At 42.0% G+C, this 19382-nt stretch overlaps 1 protein-coding gene across 9 annotated transcripts in view; it reads left to right on the top strand.

The window, feature by feature from the left end:
• The window catches only part of LOC110520455 (nectin-3), a 100147-nt gene that overhangs the window by 10532 nt on the left and 70233 nt on the right, over positions 1-19382 (top strand). For 3 of the 9 annotated variants that reach the window (XR_016494819.1, XR_016494820.1, XM_090230226.1), the window contains one exon: positions 338-458. The exons of 1 other annotated variant lie outside the window; for it this stretch is intronic. Coding sequence is in view for 6 of the 8 variants with exons in the window: in XM_090230226.1 (XP_090086352.1) it covers positions 338-457 (120 nt within the window). In the remaining 2 variants the exon portion in view is untranslated. Of the gene's footprint in view, positions 1-337; positions 6528-19382 lie in introns of those variants that run through there. 5 more of the 9 variants (XM_090230230.1, XM_090230227.1, XM_090230224.1 and 2 more) reach the window with 4 other exon arrangements.

The following is a 19382-nucleotide window of genomic DNA, read 5'->3' as shown; positions in this document are numbered from 1 at the left end:
CGTTCAGTAACAGGAAATGTGAATTATTATGAAAACTATAATTCATAGACATTTTTGTAAGGGTTGATACATTTTTCATGAGGAAAATCTAATCTGGAATTTCAAAGTGGAAACTGCAAACTTTTGAAGATTTTTTAAACCTCAAATACACTACAAGTGTTAAATGTCCTACATTGCAGGGAAGTGTTCCAGTTCCCGCAACTGGGTGATCAAATTAAGTTGCTACATATGTATTTCACTGTCCTCCATTGTTTTGTGACTAAACTTACGAATTAGGTTTCTCATTAGCCACTGGTTTCTATGTAATGATACTGTAATAATGTCTGTTTGATTCCAGACTGTATCAGTATCTTCCAAGACGGGGAGACATGATAAGGTTGAGGAAGATGAAGATGTCTCATTGACTGCAACTGTCCAAACCAGGAAGGAGCCTGAGGAAGAGGAAGAAGTATCATGATGTATGGAACAATATACCTTATTTGTTTTTTGGAAACATTTTATTTTTAATTTGTATTATTCCAAATGTTTTTCATGTTTGATAGATTGTCTGTTCATTAAGTATATTTGTGTTAGCTCGAAGAAATCGCCGGACAGGTTTTAAGTGAATGCCAGAAAAATCTCATTCTCCAATGTTCTAACCATCTGCAAAGAATAGGCCCATTATCCCGAGTGGCGCAGTGGTCTAAGGCACTAGAGATCCTGGTTCGAGTACAGGCTCTGTCGCGACCGGGAGACCCATGGGGTGGCGCACAATTGGCCGGGTTAGGGGAGGGTTTGGCTGGCAGGGATGTCCTTCTCCCATCGCGCTCGAATGACTCCTGTGGCGGGCTGGGAGCATGCACGCTGACACGGTCGCCAGGTGTACAGTGTTTCCTCTGACACATTGGTGTGGCTGGCTTCCGGGTAAAGCAGGCATTGTGTCAAGAAGCAGTGTGGCTTGGTTTTGTCGTGCTTCTTCAGAGGATGCATGGCTCTTGGCCTTTGCCTCTCCCGAGTCCGTACAGGAGTTGCAGCGATGAGATAAGACTGTAACTACCAATTGGATACCACGGAATTGTGGAGAAAAAGGGGTCAAAAGTTTTTTTTAATTATACAAAAATAAAGCACATTCTCGCAATAAGCATATTAAACACAATAAGCACATTCTCCAACCATTTAATGAACAATATCTTCTAGAACATTGGAAACCTCGACTCCATCACCTCTTCACCCAGTGCTGGTCCTCGTTTCAGATTTTTGATCCCCTCTCGTGGACTCCGCCTTGCCGTGGTTGAGGGGCTTTGCTGCTTCAGCGGGAACAACAACTCTCCTGTACAGTATGAATGTACAGTATGTATGTACAGTGCTTTCAGAAAGTATTCATACCCCTGGACTTATTCCATATTTTGATGTGTTGCAGCCTGAATTTCAAATGGATAAAAAATATTTTTCCACACTCATCTACACATAATAACCCATAATGACAAAGTGAAAACATATTTTTTGAAATGTTTGCACATTTATTGAAAATGAAATACCTAAATATCTAATTTACATAAGTAATCACACACATAAGTCAATACATGCTAGAATCACCTTTAGCAGTAAGTCTTTCTGGGTAAGTCTCTAAAAGCTTTGCACACCTGGATTGTACAATATTTGGACATTATTACAATTTTTTAAGCTCTGTCAAGTTGGTTGTTGATCATTGATAGACAGCCATTTTCAAGTCTTACCATAGATTTTCAAGCCAATTTAAGTAAAAAGTAGGCCACTCCTGAACATGTAGTGTCGTCTTGGTACGTAACTCCAATGTATATTTGGTCTTGTGTTTTAGGTTATTGTTCTGCTGTAATGGGAATTTGTCTCCCAGTATCTGGAAATCAGACTGAACCAGGTTTTTCTCTAGGACACTGCCTGTGCATAGCTCTATTCCATGTATTTTTATACAAAAAAAACTCCTTGCCGATGACAAGCATACCCATAACATGATGAAGCCACCACCATGCTTGAAAATACAGTATGAAGAGTGGTTCTTTTCACTTTAGGATGCACGTTTTGGAATATTTTTTTTCTGTAGAAAGTTTCCTCCTTTTCACTCTGTCATTTAGGTTAGAATTGTGGAGTCACTGCAATGTTGTTGATCCATCCTCAGTTTTCTCTTATCACACCACTAAACTCTGTAACTGTTTCAAAAACACAATTGGTCTAATGATGAAATCCCTGAGCGGTTTCCTTCCTCGACTACGGCAACTGAGTTAGGAAGGACGCCTGTATCTTTGTAGTGACTGTGTATTGATACACCATCCAAAGTGTAATGAATAACTTCACCATGCTCAAAGAGATATTCAATGTGTCTGCTTTTTTTTTACCAGTCCACCAATAGGTGCCCTTCTTTGCAAGGCATTGGAAAACCTCCTTGGTCTTTGTGGTTCAATCTGTGTTTGAAATGCACTGCTAGACTGAGGGACCTTATAGTAACTGTATGTGTGGAGTACAGAGATGAGGTAGTCATTTGATTTTATTTATTTTATTAGGATCTCTTTTAGTCCCCATTTGGACTAATCTTCCAAGAGTCCTTAACATTAAAATTCAATTTATAATACAAACACACTTTCACATATAACACACTATTACAAACATACATAATACACTAGCATAATGACCCAATAAATACTCAATCTAAAAAAATATTGATTCTTCATCTACTATAGTCCCACAACATTTCTATATACTATATTTAAATTGTTTTTAAATAATGTTTAAACTTATATATTGAAAGGTTTCTAGTTTGCTCAGTTAATTTATTAAATTTCTTTATTGCTCTAAATCGAAATGTTCTTTTGCCCATTTCTTTTTTCTGTCTGGATAACGCATAGATGGTGGACAATCTATTCCCAGTATTTACGGAATGTCGGTCTCTTACCAACTGAATACCATTGTGAATAGAACTTGGCCGTTTTAAATGATGTATATTATCAAATAAGATAAGCATGTTTTTTTCAATTATCTTGTCGATTGATGACCAACCAAGAACACTGCGCATGACTGCAACAGAAGAACCATATATCTGCCTTAAAACAATCCTTGCTGCTTTATTCTGTGCATTCTGCAGCCTCCTAACTTCACTAGATGATGCATTTCCCCAGACCACCGAACAATAGTTCACTTGACTCTCAACCAATCAATGCCTGTGTTATTTGCTGAAGGATTTTCCCTGGTAAATATTTAGCTATCCTTCTGATTATGCATGCTGTTTTAATATTTTTTTTTACATGGATTAGTTATTTGAGACAACCATGATAAGCAGTTGTCTAGCTGCACTCCCAGTAGTTTGGTTTCTGCCACTTCTTCCATTTGTACTCCTCCCATACTTAATTGTATCCCATGCTGTTTTGGCCTTTTCCTAGTTGAACAGACCAACATAACTTTGGTTTTCTTGGTGTTTAAAGCAAGTTTGTTGGCAAACCCATTTCCTGATAATCTCCAAATCTCCTTGCAAAGCTTGCTGTACCTGTTGAACCGATTGTCTTGCTGCATAAATTGTAGTATCATCTGCAAATATAGTAGCTTGAGTTTCAACCAAGGCATAGGGAGGTCGTTGGTGTATATTAAGTAGAGTGGCCCAAGGCAGCTGCCCTGCGGTATTCCACAGTTTAACACATTAGGGGAAGAAAATGAACCATTGATATAGGTGGACTGTTTCCTGTCAGTTAGATATGACTGTACCCAATTCAATGCTACCTCCTTAAAACCATAATGCATTAATTTTGTCAAAATAATTTAATGATCCACTAAATCAAATGCTGCACTGAAATCTAAAAATATCATCAATCATTTGAAACACTATTATTGGACACAGAGTGAGTCCATGTAACTTATGTGACTTGTTAAGTAACCTTTCTTCTCCTGAACTTATTTAGGCTTGCCAAAACAAAGGAGTTGAATAATTATTGACTCAAGAGATTTCAGCTTTTCATGTATTTTAAAAAATCGTATATCCACTTTGACATTATGGGGTATTATGTGTATTCTAGTGACACAACATCTAAATGTAATACATATTACATTCAGACTGTAACACAACTAAATGTAGAAAATGTCAAGGGGTGTGAATACTTTCTGAATGAACTGTACTGTAAGTGTTGAAGCCAACTAAAGGGAGCCCTGGTATAAGCTAAATGGCATATGTATAAAATTGAGAACCTTGTCAGTTACAGCTAATATAAACACAGCTTTGGCTAATGGTACTTCTTGCGGCGGCTCCAAAATGAATTCCTTTATATTATGCGGTTATGCTGTTTTGGTACAGGGAGCAGTTATACTGTAAAAGGAACCATGAAACCAAGTGATCCACTGGGAACAGAAGCTCCACTAACAGCTGCCTTATGATCCACGCATTAACCCTATCCCTCATGAACCCTGTATTATTTGTTGTTTTAGATTAGTATTAGTGTAGCATGGCATTTTTGGCCACCAGTAGTTACTGTAGGTAGTTAGTAGTTACAATGCAAGTATTTTCACTACATTAGTAGTTACAATGCAAGTATTTTCACTACATTAGTGGATACAGTGCCTTGCAAAAGTATTCGGCCCCCTTGAACTTTGCGACCTTTTGCCACATTTCAGGCTTCAAACATAAAGATATAAAACTGTATTTTTTTGTGAAGAATCAACAACAAGTGGGACACAATCATGAAGTGGAACGACATTTATTGGATATTTCAAACTTTTTTAACAAATCAAAAACCGAAAAATTGGGCGTGCAAAATTATTCAGCCCCCTTAAGTTAATACTTTGTAGCGCCACCTTTTGCTGCGATTACAGCTGTAAGTCGCTTGGGGTATGTCTCTATCAGTTTTGCACATCGAGAGACTGAATTTTTTTCCCATTCCTCCTTGCAAAACAGCTTGAGCTCAGTGAGGTTGGATGGAGAGCATTTGTGAACAGCAGTTTTCAGTTCTTTCCACAGATTCTCGATTGGATTCAGGTCTGGACTTTGACTTGGCCATTCTAACACCTGGATATGTTTATTTTTTAACCATTCCATTGTAGATTTTGCTTTATGTTTTGGATCATTGTCTTGTTGGAAGACAAATCTCCGTCCCAGTCTCAGGTCTTTTGCAGACTCCATCAGGTTTTCTTCCAGAATGGTCCTGTATTTGGCTCCATCCATCTTCCCATCAATTTTAACCATCTTCCCTGTCCCTGCTGAAGAAAAGCAGGCCCAAACCATGATGCTGCCACCACCATGTTTGACAGTGGGGATGGTGTGTTCAGCTGTGTTGCTTTTACGCCAAACATAACGTTTTGCATTGTTGCCAAAAAGTTCAATTTTGGTTTCATCTGACCAGAGCACCTTCTTCCACATGTTGTGGAATCCCAGGTGTCTCCCAGGTGGCTTGTGGCAAACTTTAAACAACACTTTTTATGGATATCTTTAAGAAATGGCTTTCTTCTTGCCACTCTTCCATAAAGGCCAGATTTGTGCAATATACGACTGATTGTTGTCCTATGGACAGAGTCTTCCACCTCAGCTGTAGATCTCTGCAGTTCATCCAGAGTGATCATGGGCCTCTTGGCTGCATCTCTGATCAGTCTTCTCCTTGTATGAGCTGAAAGTTTAGAGGGACGGCCAGGTCTTGGTAGATTTGCAGTGGTCTGATACTCCTTCCATTTCAATATTATCGCTTGCACAGTGCTCCTTGGGATGTTTAAAGCTTGGGAAATCTTTTTGTATCCAAATCCGGCTTTAAACTTCTTCACAACAGTATCTCGGACCTGCCTGGTGTGTTCCTTGTTCTTCATGATGCTCTCTGCGCTTTTAACGGACCTCTGAGACTATCACAGTGCAGGTGCATTTATACGGAGACTTGATTACACACAGGTGGATTGTATTTATCATCATTAGTCATTTAGGTCAACATTGGATCATTCAGAGATCCTCACTGAACTTCTGGAGAGAGTTTGCTGCACTGAAAGTAAAGGGGCTGAATAATTTTGCACGCCCAAGTTTTCAGTTTTTGATTTGTTAAAAAAGTTTGAAATATCCAATAAATGTGGTTCCACTTCATGATTGTGTCCCACTTGTTGTTGATTCTTCACAAAAAAATAAAGTTTTATATCTTTATGTTTGAAGCCTGAAATGTGGCAAAAGGTCGCAAAGTTCAAGGGGGCCGAATACTTTCGCAAGGCACTGTAGAATGCCAGTGGTTTACTACGTTAGTAGTCAGTGTCACGTTCTGACCTTAGTTCCTTTTTTATGTTTCTGTGTTAGGTTGGTCAGGGCGTGAGTTGGGGTGGGTAGTCTATGTTCTTTTTTCTGTTATATTTCTATGTGTTTGGCCTAGTATGGTTCTCAATCAGAGGCAGGTGTCGATCGTTGTCTCTGATTGAGAATCATACTTAGGTAGCCTGTTTTCCCCATTTTGGTTGTGGGTGTTTAATTTCTGTTCAGTGTCTGTTCACCTGGCAGAACTGTTTCGTTTTCTCTTTGTTGTTATTTTGTGTAGTGTTAAGTTTTTCAATTAAAATATGACCAACACTTACGACGCTGCATTTTGGTCCTCCTCTCCTTCCACCAACGAGAATCGTTACATCAAGGCCTTGCTTTGGTTAGTGCACTGTAATGACCTTGTTTTTCAGCCTTGGAAATAGGAACACAAGCTGTTGCTTGGAGTTGGCCTCTTATTAAGTTGAAACACGCTTAAAGAGGAACGTAGTCTGCACACCTGCATTTTCTGAAAACAATAATGAGTGCCTTTTTTTAATCATCAATGAGAGACAGGAGTGTGGGTTTAGGGGTGGTGGGTGGTGTGTGTGTGTACAGTACTAGTCTGTACATGTCTTTAATTGTTTGGTTGCTAATTAAACATACACTACCGTTCAAAAGTTTGGGGTCACTTAGAAATATCCTTGTCACATTTTTTTGTCCATTAAAATAACATGAAAGTGATCAGAAATACAGTGTAGACATTGTTAATGTTGTAAATGACTATTGCAGCTGGAAATGGCACATTTTTAATGGATTATCTACATAGGCATACAGAGGCCCATTATCAGCAACCATCACTCCTGTGTTCCATTGGCAAGTTGTGTTAGCTAATCCAAGTTTATCATTTTAAAAGGCTAATTGATCATTAGAAACTGTGGTGCTGATTAAAGAAGCAATAAAAAAGGCCTTCTTTAGAAGTTCAGTATCTGGAGCATCAGCGTTTATAGGTTCGATTACAGGCTCAAAATGGCCAGAATCAAATAACTTTCTAAAATCAAATCAAATATATTTGTCACATACACATGGTTAGCAGATGTTAATGCGAGTGTAGCGAAATGCTTGTGCTTCTAGTTCTGACAATGCAGTAATAACCAACGAGTAATCTAACTAACAATTCCAAAACTACTACCTTATACACACAAGTGTAAAGGGATAAAGAATATGTACAAAGATATATGAATGAATGATGGTACAGTGCGGCATAGGCAAGATGCAGTAGATGGTATCGAGTACAGTATATACATATGAGATGAGTATGTAAATAAAGTGGCATAGTTAAAGTGGCTAGTGATACATGTATTACATAAAGATGCAGTAGATGATATAGAGTACAGTATATACGTATACATATGAGATGAATAATGTAGGGCATGTAAACATTATACTAAGTAGCATTGTTTAAAGTGGCTAGTGATATATTTTACATCAATTCCCATTATTAAAGTGGCTGGAGTTGAGTCAGTGTGTTGGCAGCAGCCACTCAATGTTAGTGGTGGCTGTTTAACAGTCTGATGGCCTTGAGATAGAAGCTGTTTTTCAGTCTCTTGGTCCCAGCTTTGATGCACCTGTACTGACCTCGCCTTCTGGATGATAGCGGGTTGAACAGGCAGTGGCTCGGGTGGTTGTTGTCCTTGATGATCTTTATGGCCTTCCTGTGACATCGGGTGGTGTAGGTGTCCTGGAGGGCAGGTAGTTTGCCCCCGGTGATGCGTTGTGCAGACCTCACTACCCTCTGGAGAGCCTTACGGTTGTGGGCGGAGCAGTTGCCGTACCAGGCGGTGATACAGCCATACAGGATGCTCTCGATTGTGCATCTGTAGAAGTTTGTGAGTGCTTTTGGTGACAAGCCGAATTTCTTCAGCCTCCTGAGGTTGAAGAGGTGATGCTGCGCCTTCTTCACGATGCTGTCTGTGTGGGTGGACCAATTCAGTTTGTCTGTGATGTGTACGCCGAGGAACTTAAAACTTACTACCCTCTCCACTACTGTTCCATCGATGTGGATAGGGGGGTGTTCCCTCTGCTGTTTCCTGAAGTCCACAATCATCTCCTTAGTTTTGTTGACGTTGAGTGTGAGGTTATTTTCCTGACACCACACTCCGAGGGCCCTCACCTCCTCCCTGTAGGCCGTCTCGTCGTTGTTGGTAATCAAGCCTACCACTGTTGTGTCGTCCGCAAACTTGATGATTGAGTTGGAGGCGTGCGTGGCCACGCAGTCGTGGGTGAACAGGGAGTACAGGAGAGGGCTCAGAACGCACCCTTGTGGGGCCCCAGTGTTGAGGATCAGCGGGGTGGAGATGTTGTTACCTACACTCACCACCTGGGGGCAGCCCGTCAGGAAGTCCAGTACCCAGTTGCACAGGGCGGGGTCGAGACCCAGGGTCTTGATGACGAGTTTGGAGGGTACTATGGTGTTAAATGCTGAGCTGTAGTCGATGAACAGCATTCTCACATAGGTATTCCTCTTGTCCAGATGGGTTAGGGCAGTGTGCAGTGTGGTTGAGATTGCATCGTCTGTGGACCTATTTGGGCGGTAAGCAAATTGGAGTGGGTCTAGGGTGTCAGGTAGGGTGGAGGTGATATGGTCCTTGACTAGTCTCTTCATGATGACGGAAGTGAGTGCTACGGGGCGGTAGTCGTTTAGCTCAGTTACCTTAGCTTTCTTGGGAACAGGAACAATGGTGGCCCTCTTGAAGCATGTGGGAACAGCAGACTGGGATAAGGATTGATTGAATATGTCCGTAAACACACCAGCCAGCTGGTCTGCGCATGCTCTGAGGGCGCGGCTGGGGATGCCGTCTGGGCCTGCAGCCTTGCGAGGATTAACACGTTTAAATGTTTTACTCACCTCGGCTGCAGTGAAGGAGAGTCCGCATGTTTTGGTTGCGGGCTGTGTCAGTGGCACTGTATTGTCCTCAAAGCGAGCAAAAAAGTTATTTAGTCTGCCTGGGAGCAAGACATCCTGGTCCGTGACTGGGCTCGTTTTCTTTTTGTAATCCGTGATTGACTGTAGACCCTGCCACATACCTCTTGTGTCTGAGCCGTTGAATTGCGATTCTACTTTGCCTCTATACTGACGGTTAGCTTGTTTGATTGCCTTGCGGAGGGAATAGCTACACTGTTTGTATTCGGTCATGTTTCCGGTCACCTTGCCCTGATTAAAAGCAGTGGTTCGCGCTTTCAGTTTCACGGGAATGCTGCCATCAATCCACGGTTTCAGGTTTGGGAATGTTTTAATCGTTGCTATGGGAACGACATCTTCAACGCACGTTCTAATGAACTCGCTCACCGAATCAACGTATTCGTCAATGTTGTTATTTGACGCAATACGAAACCTATCCCAGTCCACGTGATGGAAGCAGTCTTGGAGCATGGCATCAGATTGGTCGGACCAGCGTTGAACAGACCTTAGCGCCGGAGCTTCTTGTTTTAGCTTCTGTCTGTAGGCAGGGAGCAACAAAATGCAGTCGTGGTCAGCTTTTCCGAAAGGAGGGTGGGGGAGGGCCTTATATGCGTCGCGGAAGTTAGAATAGCAATGATCCAAGGTTTTACCAGCCCTGGTTGCGCAATCGATATGCTGATACAATTTAGGGAGTCTTGTTTTCAGATTAGCCTTGTTAAAATCCCCAGCTACAATGAATGCAGCCTCAGGATATGTGGATTCCAGTTTGCAAAGAGTCAAATAAAGTTTGTTCAGAGCCATCGATGTGTCTGCTTGGGGGGGAATATATACGGCTGTGATTATAATTGAAGAGAATTCCCTTGGTAGATAATGCGGTCGACATTTGATTGTGAGGAATTCTAAATCAGGTGAACAGAAGGACTTGAGTTCCTGTATGTTGTTGTGACCACACCACGTCTCGTTAACCATAAAGCATACGCCCCCGCCCCTCTTCTTACCAGAAAGATGTTTGTTTCTGTCGGCGCGATGCGTGGAGAAACCAGCTGGCTGCACCGACTCCAATAGCGTCTCTCGAGTGAGCCATGTTTCTGTGAAGCAAAGATCGTTACAGTCTCTGATGTCCCTCTGGAATGATACCCTTGCTCGGATTTCATCAACCTTGTTGTCAAGAGACTGAACATTGGCGAGAAGTATGCTAGGGAGTGGTGCGCGATGTGCCCGTCTCCGGAGTCTGACCAGAAGACCGGTACGTTTCCATCTTTTACGAAGTCGTTTTTTTGGGTCGCCGGCTGGGATCCATTCCGTTGTCCTGGGTGAGAGGGAGAACACAGGATCCGCTTCGCGAAAGTCATATTCTTGGTCATACTGATGGTGAGTTGACGCTGCTCTTATATTCAGTAGTTCTTCTCGACTGTATGTAATGAAACCTAAGATGACCTGGGGTACCAATGTAAGAAATAACACGTAAAAAAAACAAAAAACTGCATAGTTTCCTAGGAACGCGAAGCGAGGCGGCCATCTCTGTCGGATAGACCCAGTTTCTGCTGAAACTCATCAGTCTGTTCTTGTTCTGAGAAATTAAGGCTATTCCATGCGAGAAATTGGCAAGAAACTAAAGATCACGTACAACGCTGTGTACTACTCCCTTCACAGAACAGCTCAAACTCTCTCTAACTTGAATAGAAAGAGGAGTGGGAGGCCCCGGTACACAACTGAGCAAGAGGACAAGTACATTAGTGTCTAGTTTGAGAAACAGATGCCTCACACGTCCTCAACTGGCAGCTTCATTAAATAGTACCCGCAAAACACCGGTCTCAATGTCAACAGTAAAGAGGTGACTGCGTGATGCTGGCTTACAAGGCAGAGTTACTCTGTCCAGTGCCTGTGTTCTGCCCATCTTCATCTTTTATATTTATTGGCCAGTCTGAGACATGGCTTTTTTTTGCAACTCTGCCTTGGATGCCAGCATCCCGGAGTCGCCTCTTCACTGTTGACGTTGAGACTGGTGTTTTGCAGGTACTATTTAATGAAGCTGCCTGAATTGTCTGCATCTGGGTCTTTTCCTGAGCCGTAATAGTATGAACTGGCCATGATAGACCCAGCAAACTCAGACCAGCTCCGCAACACTGTCTGCTCCCAAGGAGCCACCATTGGGAGGCACGAGGAGTTGCTTTTTGGTGTCATGGAAGGTTTTCAGACTCTGGCAGAATGCCATGACTGTAGGTTGAATACTTTGCTGGAGCAATTCCGTGGGTTGTCGACTAGGCAGTCTACCATGACCACAGCCCCTCAGTAACCCGGCTGTCAGCAGCTCATCTCTCCCTGCCACCCTGGCTTTCCGAGAACTCTGTTTACCTGACCCTGAATGCTTCGTGAGAGGGTCCGAAAACTGTTGGGCGTTTCTCTCATCTTCGAGCTGCAGCCCTCCTCCTTCCCCTCGGACCGCTCAAAGTTAGCGTACCTCATCACGCTGATTTCCGGGAGGGCTCTCGGCAGGGCTAGGACACTGTGGAAACAACAGTCTACCATGTGCTTCAGTTTGGAGGAATTTGTGGCAGAGGTGAAGAATGTTTACAATGCTCCGTTGTCCGGTAGAGAGGTTGCTCGGAAGTTACTCCACTCCCGCAGTGTGGCAGACCTGGAACCCGGAATCCCTGTTTGACACGTTCCTGCACGGTTATCGGAGGAAGTTAAGGACGAGCTCATCACCTTGACCATCCTGATTGATGGGCGGATACGGGAACATAGGAAGGGGAGGAAGTCCAATTCCGTACCCCTGGGGCCAATGAGAGTTTTATGGACACTACCCTTGTGTCAGAACTGGACATCCCCACTCAGCCCCTCTCCATTCCCATAGATGACAGAGTGCTGGAATGACGCTCTATTGGCAGGGTCACCCACAATACCACTCCGTCAACCTGCGAGTGTCAGGGAACCACAGCTAGGCTACACCGTTCATGCTGATTAAGTCTCCTCAGGTTCCTGTGGTATTGGGATTCTGTTGGCTCCAGCTACACAATCCCCTCATCGACTGAACTGCTGGTGCTATCATTGACTGGAGCCCGTTCTGCTACGCCCATTGCCTGAAGTCGTGGAGGCTGCCCCGGGATGCCTTCCTGTGGGCTCGGAAGTATCCTCGGACTTCTCCGCCATTCCCATGGAGTAGCAGAACCTCCGGTAGGTTTTCAGTAAGGCCAGGGCCACTTCGTTTCCAACGCATCGACCCTATGACTGCGGGCTCAATCTTATTCCGGGCACCACACCACCCCGGGGACAACTGTATACGCTGTCGTGTCCGGAAACCAAGTCTATGGAGACTTTCATAGAGGACTGTCTGGCTGCAGGGTGTATCCGTCCTTCTTCCTCCACTGCCAGCGCAGTGTTCTTCTATGTGGAGGAGGGACAAAACCCTGCGCCCGTGCATCAACGACCGGGGCCTCAATGACATCATTGAGGCTACCCGCTACCACTCAAAGCCTCGGCCTTCGAGCCGCTCCAGGGGTCCACCATTTTCTCCAAGTTGGACCTGTGGAACGCCTACCATCTGGTGTGGATACGGGAAGGGGACGAGTAGAAGACAGACTTCAACATGGCCAGCGGACACAAGGAATATCTGGTTATTGGTCTGACCATTTGGTCTGACCCACGCTTCAGCTGTGTTCCAGGCCCAGTTAACGATGTTCTCCGTGACATGTTGAACCGATTTCTGCTGTGGTTGGAACAACAAGATGACATGAGCATCAGAAGGCCACTCAGCCCACAATAATATATTTATTTTTAGGCAAGATGAAATTCTGGCAGAATATAAATGGTGGCGGACAGAAGTTCCAGTGACAGAGGGGTGATACAGAGGCTTAACAAAATATATTTAATAAATACTATGAAAATAATTATCACAAAAAATAAATCAGAAAACCGACATTGAAGCTGTCTTCTTTTTCTCAAAGAAGTCACTGTTTACAAGCCTCTGCCCTCTACACCAGATTCAGAACTGAATGATAGTAGCTAAGCCTCCAGCCAGGTTCCTAACTTGATTATTATGCTGTTACTCTGAGAACTGGACCCATGCAATCTAATATGGACTAGTGGCTGTGATGGAAAGTCCCATGATGTAATCACTATGGTAAAGGCAGAGATCAGTAGATCATGGGAGTGCCTCAACCTCACTCACATGGTTTTATTTCTGTGAAGAATTCAGCTGTGTCCCTCTGCTCACTACTTTCTTTGTCAACAAAGGAGAGAGAAGGCAAGAGCAGTTGTACTGCTGTAAATAATGATAACTATTGATGCTTTTTTGAATAGTGATCCATTTACCAAGTGCAGGAAATGTAACGATGTTCAATTTGAACATGTATTCAAAAACAATGTTTATTTATCAATTTGACACCTGCACCAACTCTTTCCCAGGCCTCTCTATACCACTGTCTTTCTCCCATCATGGTGTGACCAGTGGCCTTAAGTTGTCATTCTGCAGTGAGCATGTTTCTCTATATGTGTACACATTACTGTAGTTGTTCTTCACTCATGTTGTTATTCATAATATACAGGATTTTCATTTTTTTGTTATTGCTGTTACTATGTCGATCTAGTTCCTTACACCCAACTACCAGACCTACTTGTTGCTTTATGTCTATTTCAGGGCCTGGACACATTAACTGGGTGGATACATTATTTGAATAGTCTTCTGAATAGAAAAATAAAGCAGGGAGGGCACTGCTATCTAGAAACAACGTGTGACATTCTGAGATACATTGCATTTGAGCCATAGATAAAATCCCTTTGGCTCGTTGTTTTTCTGTAAACCAGCCTTAGCTTTTATATTCTTATATTCTTGGCATGAGTAGCAGGAAGTTGAAATTGGGCACGCTATTTATCCAAAAGTGAAAATGCTGTCCCCTATACCTTAAGAAGTTAACAAGAAATGTGTAGAAGTCCGGAGCGAGAGGTTTGGTGATGAAATTTCCTCTTCTCGGACAGAAATCAACATTTCCATCTACACCATCTGAGTTCTCTCATCATTTAATTGGTCAGCGAATTCAGTGAGTTCTGCTGATTTGTCATCCAACTTGGTCATCGTGTTCATTAACTGATCGTCTTTGGTTTGCAGCATGTTGAGTAGATTGTTACTTTGAGTAACGTTCAACACAACTACATGCATGTTGTCACTTTGCACGCTCCTATTTGTAGATAATTTGTCAGATTTAGCTAGTTTAGTGTGGACTTCGTCGTTTTTAGTTTGGCTAAATCGAGTTGTTCCTGTAGAAGACGATTTTGTTGAAGAGTTTGTACTCATAAGTTTTTGCAATTACTTTAAATTGTTCAGTTTTCGACCGCAATTCATTGGTTAACAGAATGTTTTCCTCATCTGCTTTTGTCAATAGTTTCCCGGTTCTCTCCAACTGTTCCTTCAGATCAACCATTTCTTACTAGTGCTTCAGCTGTGCACTGTGCTATTGGACTGATGCCAACGTCTGATGGCGATACATCAGGGTTAACCTTTCTAGCTAGCGGAACACCTCGACAACATTCCGCTGAAAAGGCGGAATTCAACAATTTTTTTTTGAAATATGTCACTTTCACACATTAACAAGTCCAATACAGCAAATGAAAGATAAACATCTCGTTAATCTACCCGCCATGTCCGATTTAAAAAATGCTTTACAGCTAAAGCACAACATATGATTATGTTAGATCACCGTCAAGTTGGAAAAAAACACCTCCTTTACCTACTAAAGAAAGCAATGGTGCATTTTCCCATCAGTTACGTTTGCATCAAATTGACTTGTTGCGGATAAAAGTCTGTGCGTAAATAAAAATAACTTGCAGTTAAAATCCCATTTACCAAGAAAAGAAAAGTGACATTTCCATCGCATCTTTTACTCAAGGCCTACAGATGGTTTTGTCACAAAAAAATGCTTTACTTGCATAAAAATGTTGATTGGAAACCTGGTTAATGTGGTTGAACGTATGCAAGCCTACAGGAGACTTATGAAGTAGCCTAAACAGATTTAACTATTGTGACTGGTTGTTTTAATGCCACATATGAAAGGTAATATATTTGTTAAATGATAAATATGAAGACTATACTGAAGCGTTAGGTCCTAGGTGCATGAGGAATAGCCGCTTGGATTGGAGAGGAGGTAGAACGCGTGTTAAACTCCTGAATAACTGGGAAAGCCGGGAGCATATTTGGCCACATTATAGGGAGACTTGGGAGAATGATGATCTACATAAAACAGCACATTCTGTATTAGATTTGAAATAAAGCCAGACCGCACTGCTACTGTGCCTTTTTAGACCCAGAACTGATCCTAATGGAATGAAACCTTCAAGTCACAGGGCTTTTGCACTATTATTCAAATAACATTTTCACTGCAGCTCGGAGTAGAATTTTGAACTCACTTGAAAACAATAATGCAATTATTCATTTCATTGTGGTGTTGTAGGGTAGTCTAGTCTATAATTGTATTGTACCTAAACAAGATCAATACGGGAGCTTTTTGACCTGGCCTCCCCACTTCCTATCAGCTAATCGTATTTGTTCTTGTGGATTCATTTTGAGAATTGATGTCGTTTTGAATGCTTTGTGTGGTATGATTGATAGTTTAGGTTGCAGATCTGGACAAATTATCCACCTACCACTATTGCCACTATGAATGGTGGATAGAGGGCAGGATAGGCAGCTAGACTGGTAGATTATATTGAGCTGAGGTATAGTAAAATGTTGTAGTGCATAAGGAAAGTACCAAAACACCTTTGGACTACCACTCCCCACTTTGCAATTCGTTCCAGTCATTGGCAGCAGAGAGCTCGAAGGAAAGGCGGCCAAATGAGGTGTTAGCTTTGGGGATGATCAGTGAGATATACCTGCTGGAACATGTGCTACGGGTGGGTGTTGTTATTGTGACCAGTGAACTGAGATAAGGCTGAGCTTTACCTAGCATAGACTTATAGATGACCTGGAGCCAGTAGGTCTGGCGACGAATATGTAGCGAGGGCCAGCCGACTAGAGCATACAGGTCACAGTGGTGGGTGATATAAGGTGATTTGGTAACTAAAAGGATGGCACTGTGACAGATTGCATCCAGTTTGCTGAGTAGAGTGTTGGAAGCTATTTTGTAGATGACATCGCCAAAGTCGAAGATTGGTAGGATAGTTAGTTTTACTAGGGTAAGTTTGAGGGCGTGAGTGAAGGAGGCTTTGTTGCGAAATAGAAAGCCGATTCTAGATTTGATTTTTGATTGGAGATGTTTAATATGAGTCTGGAAGGAGAGTTTGCAGTCTAGCCAGACACCTATGTATTTATACTTGTCCACATATTCTATGTTGGAACCATCCAGGGTGGTGATGCTAGTTGGGGTTGGGGTTGGGGTTGGTTAGTCAGCCAAAAAATGTACTGAAATGTGCAGCCCCAGTTACTCCCCAACCCTGTAATAAACATCAGCTGTTATCTATTTTTTCCAGTAGTGCAACTGCTCTTGCATTCTTTCTCCTTCGTGTTGAAAACAATTACTGAACTGAGGAATGAAACGGCTGAACACTTCACAGACATACATTTCAAATGGAATGACGCTGGAGAGATGAAGCAGGTACGGGGAGTCAAACATTTAATAAATAACGGACATGGAAGGAGACAGGAACAGCGTCAGCAAAGTAATAATGCAGACAAAAAAAATGTATGCAGCAGTGGGGAACAGAGCAGGGAACTGACAAATATAGGGGAGGAAATGAACAGGTGATGAGTGAGTCCAGGTGAGTCCAATATCACTGATGCGCGTGATGAGGGAAGGCAGGTGTGCGTAATGGATGGCAGGAGTACGTGATGCAGGGCAACCTGGCGTCCTCAAGCGCCAAGGGGGGAGAAGAGTGGGAGCAGACGTGACAATAAAGACGTGTGGGTTGAAGAACTCCAATTTCAGCAGTTCCCATAGGGATCATGCCTGGGTACTTTCCAGTGACAGCCTCTCGGCCACTAGTCTATAGTTACATTGTCTGTTCTCAGTGTAACTGCATAGTAATCATGTTAGGAGTCTGGGCAGAGGCAGTGTTCTACATCTGATGTAGAGGGCAGAGGATGCAAACAGTAACTTCTTTGTTTATTATTACAATGTCTGATGTTTTTCTTGTGATATTTGGTAAAACATTCCTCAGCCTCTCAGTATCACGCCTTTGTCACGGGTTGCACTTCCCAGAGAGGGAAACATCTCCATTGAACAGAGCCAGGTCTAAAGAAACATGGTATGAAGAAAATGTAGCCTATTTCAGAAGAACAGAATAGCATATTCTGAGTTGTCCTTGTGTTTAAATAAAATTACTGAACTGAGGAATTACACAGAGGAATACTTCACAGCCATAAAGCTCTGTGGGTTGGGTTGAAGCACTCCAATTTCAGCCACTCCCAAAAGGATCATGCCTTGGTACTTTCCAGTGTAATAGGATAGCAATCAAGCTTCGCAGAGGCAGTGTTCTACATCTGATGTAGAGGGTGGAGGATGTAAACAGTAAACAGATTTTCGTTGTTGTTGTTATTACAGTGTCTGATGTACTGTATTTTTCTAGTGATATTTTGATAATACTTTCTCAGCCTCTCAGTATCACACCTCTGTCACTGTTAACACATCCCAGAGAGGAATCCCCCCATATCCATGGAACAGAGTCAGGTGGTGAAATTTTGTCAGCCCATGATTGTCATGCAAATAACTGCTGGCCTCACTGTAATTGACCGTTAATTAAAATAAACATGTTTAGCGTCTCCTGGCTTCCACGCATATCCTACAAGCCACTGATGCAGACCTAAGTATAATAAATCCATTTAATATAGCCCACACTATCACAATACATCCATGATTTAATTTCGACAGGTATTAAGAAACATGATATGAAGAAAACGTAGCCTATTTCAGAAGAACAGAATAGCATATTCTGAGTTGTCCTTATGTTACGCCCTGATCTGGCTATATGTATGTATGACTGTGGGCTACACTAGTTCATTTAGCAGACAAGATTTGTTTAGAAGTCCGTGGTATTATTTTATATTATTTTAAAATATGAAGAATAGAATTCAACATAAAATATAAAGGATATTATCCCCACATGATTTCTGGGGGAGTGCGTACATGCGGCTAATCTGTGTTGAGCAATTAACCAAGAAACAGGTCCTCCTACAGTATCTGCGTAATTTATGTTATTTATGCAACTTTACTTATGGTACAAACATTAGGCTATATGTTTAGATTGGTAATACATTCTAAGGCAGCGTGATGCGACTCTAATGATGATTTGAAAAAAGTAGCTTGAAAGGCCTAAACTCTGCTGTGTTTCTTCTGCTCTGTTTCTCTTATTCACAATTTGACAAGCACTTGATACAATTATCACCAATCACTCTTCTTAATTTAACGTGGTCTTTACACATAGCCTACTAATATAAGTGTGGAATAATTGTTTATTTAGAATGTCCCACACAAAAAAAAACATGTAATCCGTAGCCTGCACTCGAATAGTGTGTGTTCCATTTATAACAGTAAGGTTAGGGGAAGCTAAGCTTTCCCTACAGTATATTGAATTACTGTTTAGCTATAATTAGCCTAATTAGCTTCCTCCTGTCTATACAGAAATAAATAAAATAGTACAAAACAGTCTAGAAAAGCATGTTTTGGCCACCGGATCATTAGCTTCTTTAAAAAAAAGCTGTGGATTGTTTTAAATCTCATTGCTTGCAGTCGGAAGGAAAGTCAGCGTGTGCAATTTGGCTAGATTGGTGTCATCCAGTCTCTCATTTATTATGTACTATTTGTACAAATTAGCACAATGTTTTTATGTACTAATAGCAAAACTCTCAAGGCATCAAACTTCATCAATGCCACGCCCCTTCTGAATCCTTAACTCGATGCTCTCTGAGTTTGTGCTATTAGTACAAATAAATATAACTGCTTATTTGGACGTAGCTAGCTGGCTATTTTAAAGTGAAAGCGAGGTAAATTATCGGATAAGAAATGACCAATAGTCTAGTAGTTTCTGTATTTCGGCCCATATAATTCTAGACTATTATTGCATTTGAATCCGTTATGTGTATTGCTTCATCATCTTGTATATTACTGGAAGTGATCTTTATTTGTTCTGGCCAACATGCGCCTGATACAACAGGTGTAGTAGACCTTACAGTGAAATGCTTACTTACGAGCCCCTAACCAACAGTGCAGTTTAAAAAAAATACAGATAAGAATAAGAGAT

This window comes from Oncorhynchus mykiss, chromosome 3, assembly GCF_057628025.1.
Source record: "Oncorhynchus mykiss isolate SJ-2025 chromosome 3, ASM5762802v1, whole genome shotgun sequence".
Taxonomy (NCBI): domain Eukaryota; kingdom Metazoa; phylum Chordata; class Actinopteri; order Salmoniformes; family Salmonidae; genus Oncorhynchus; species Oncorhynchus mykiss.
This window is presented reverse-complemented; position numbering and strand designations above follow the sequence as displayed.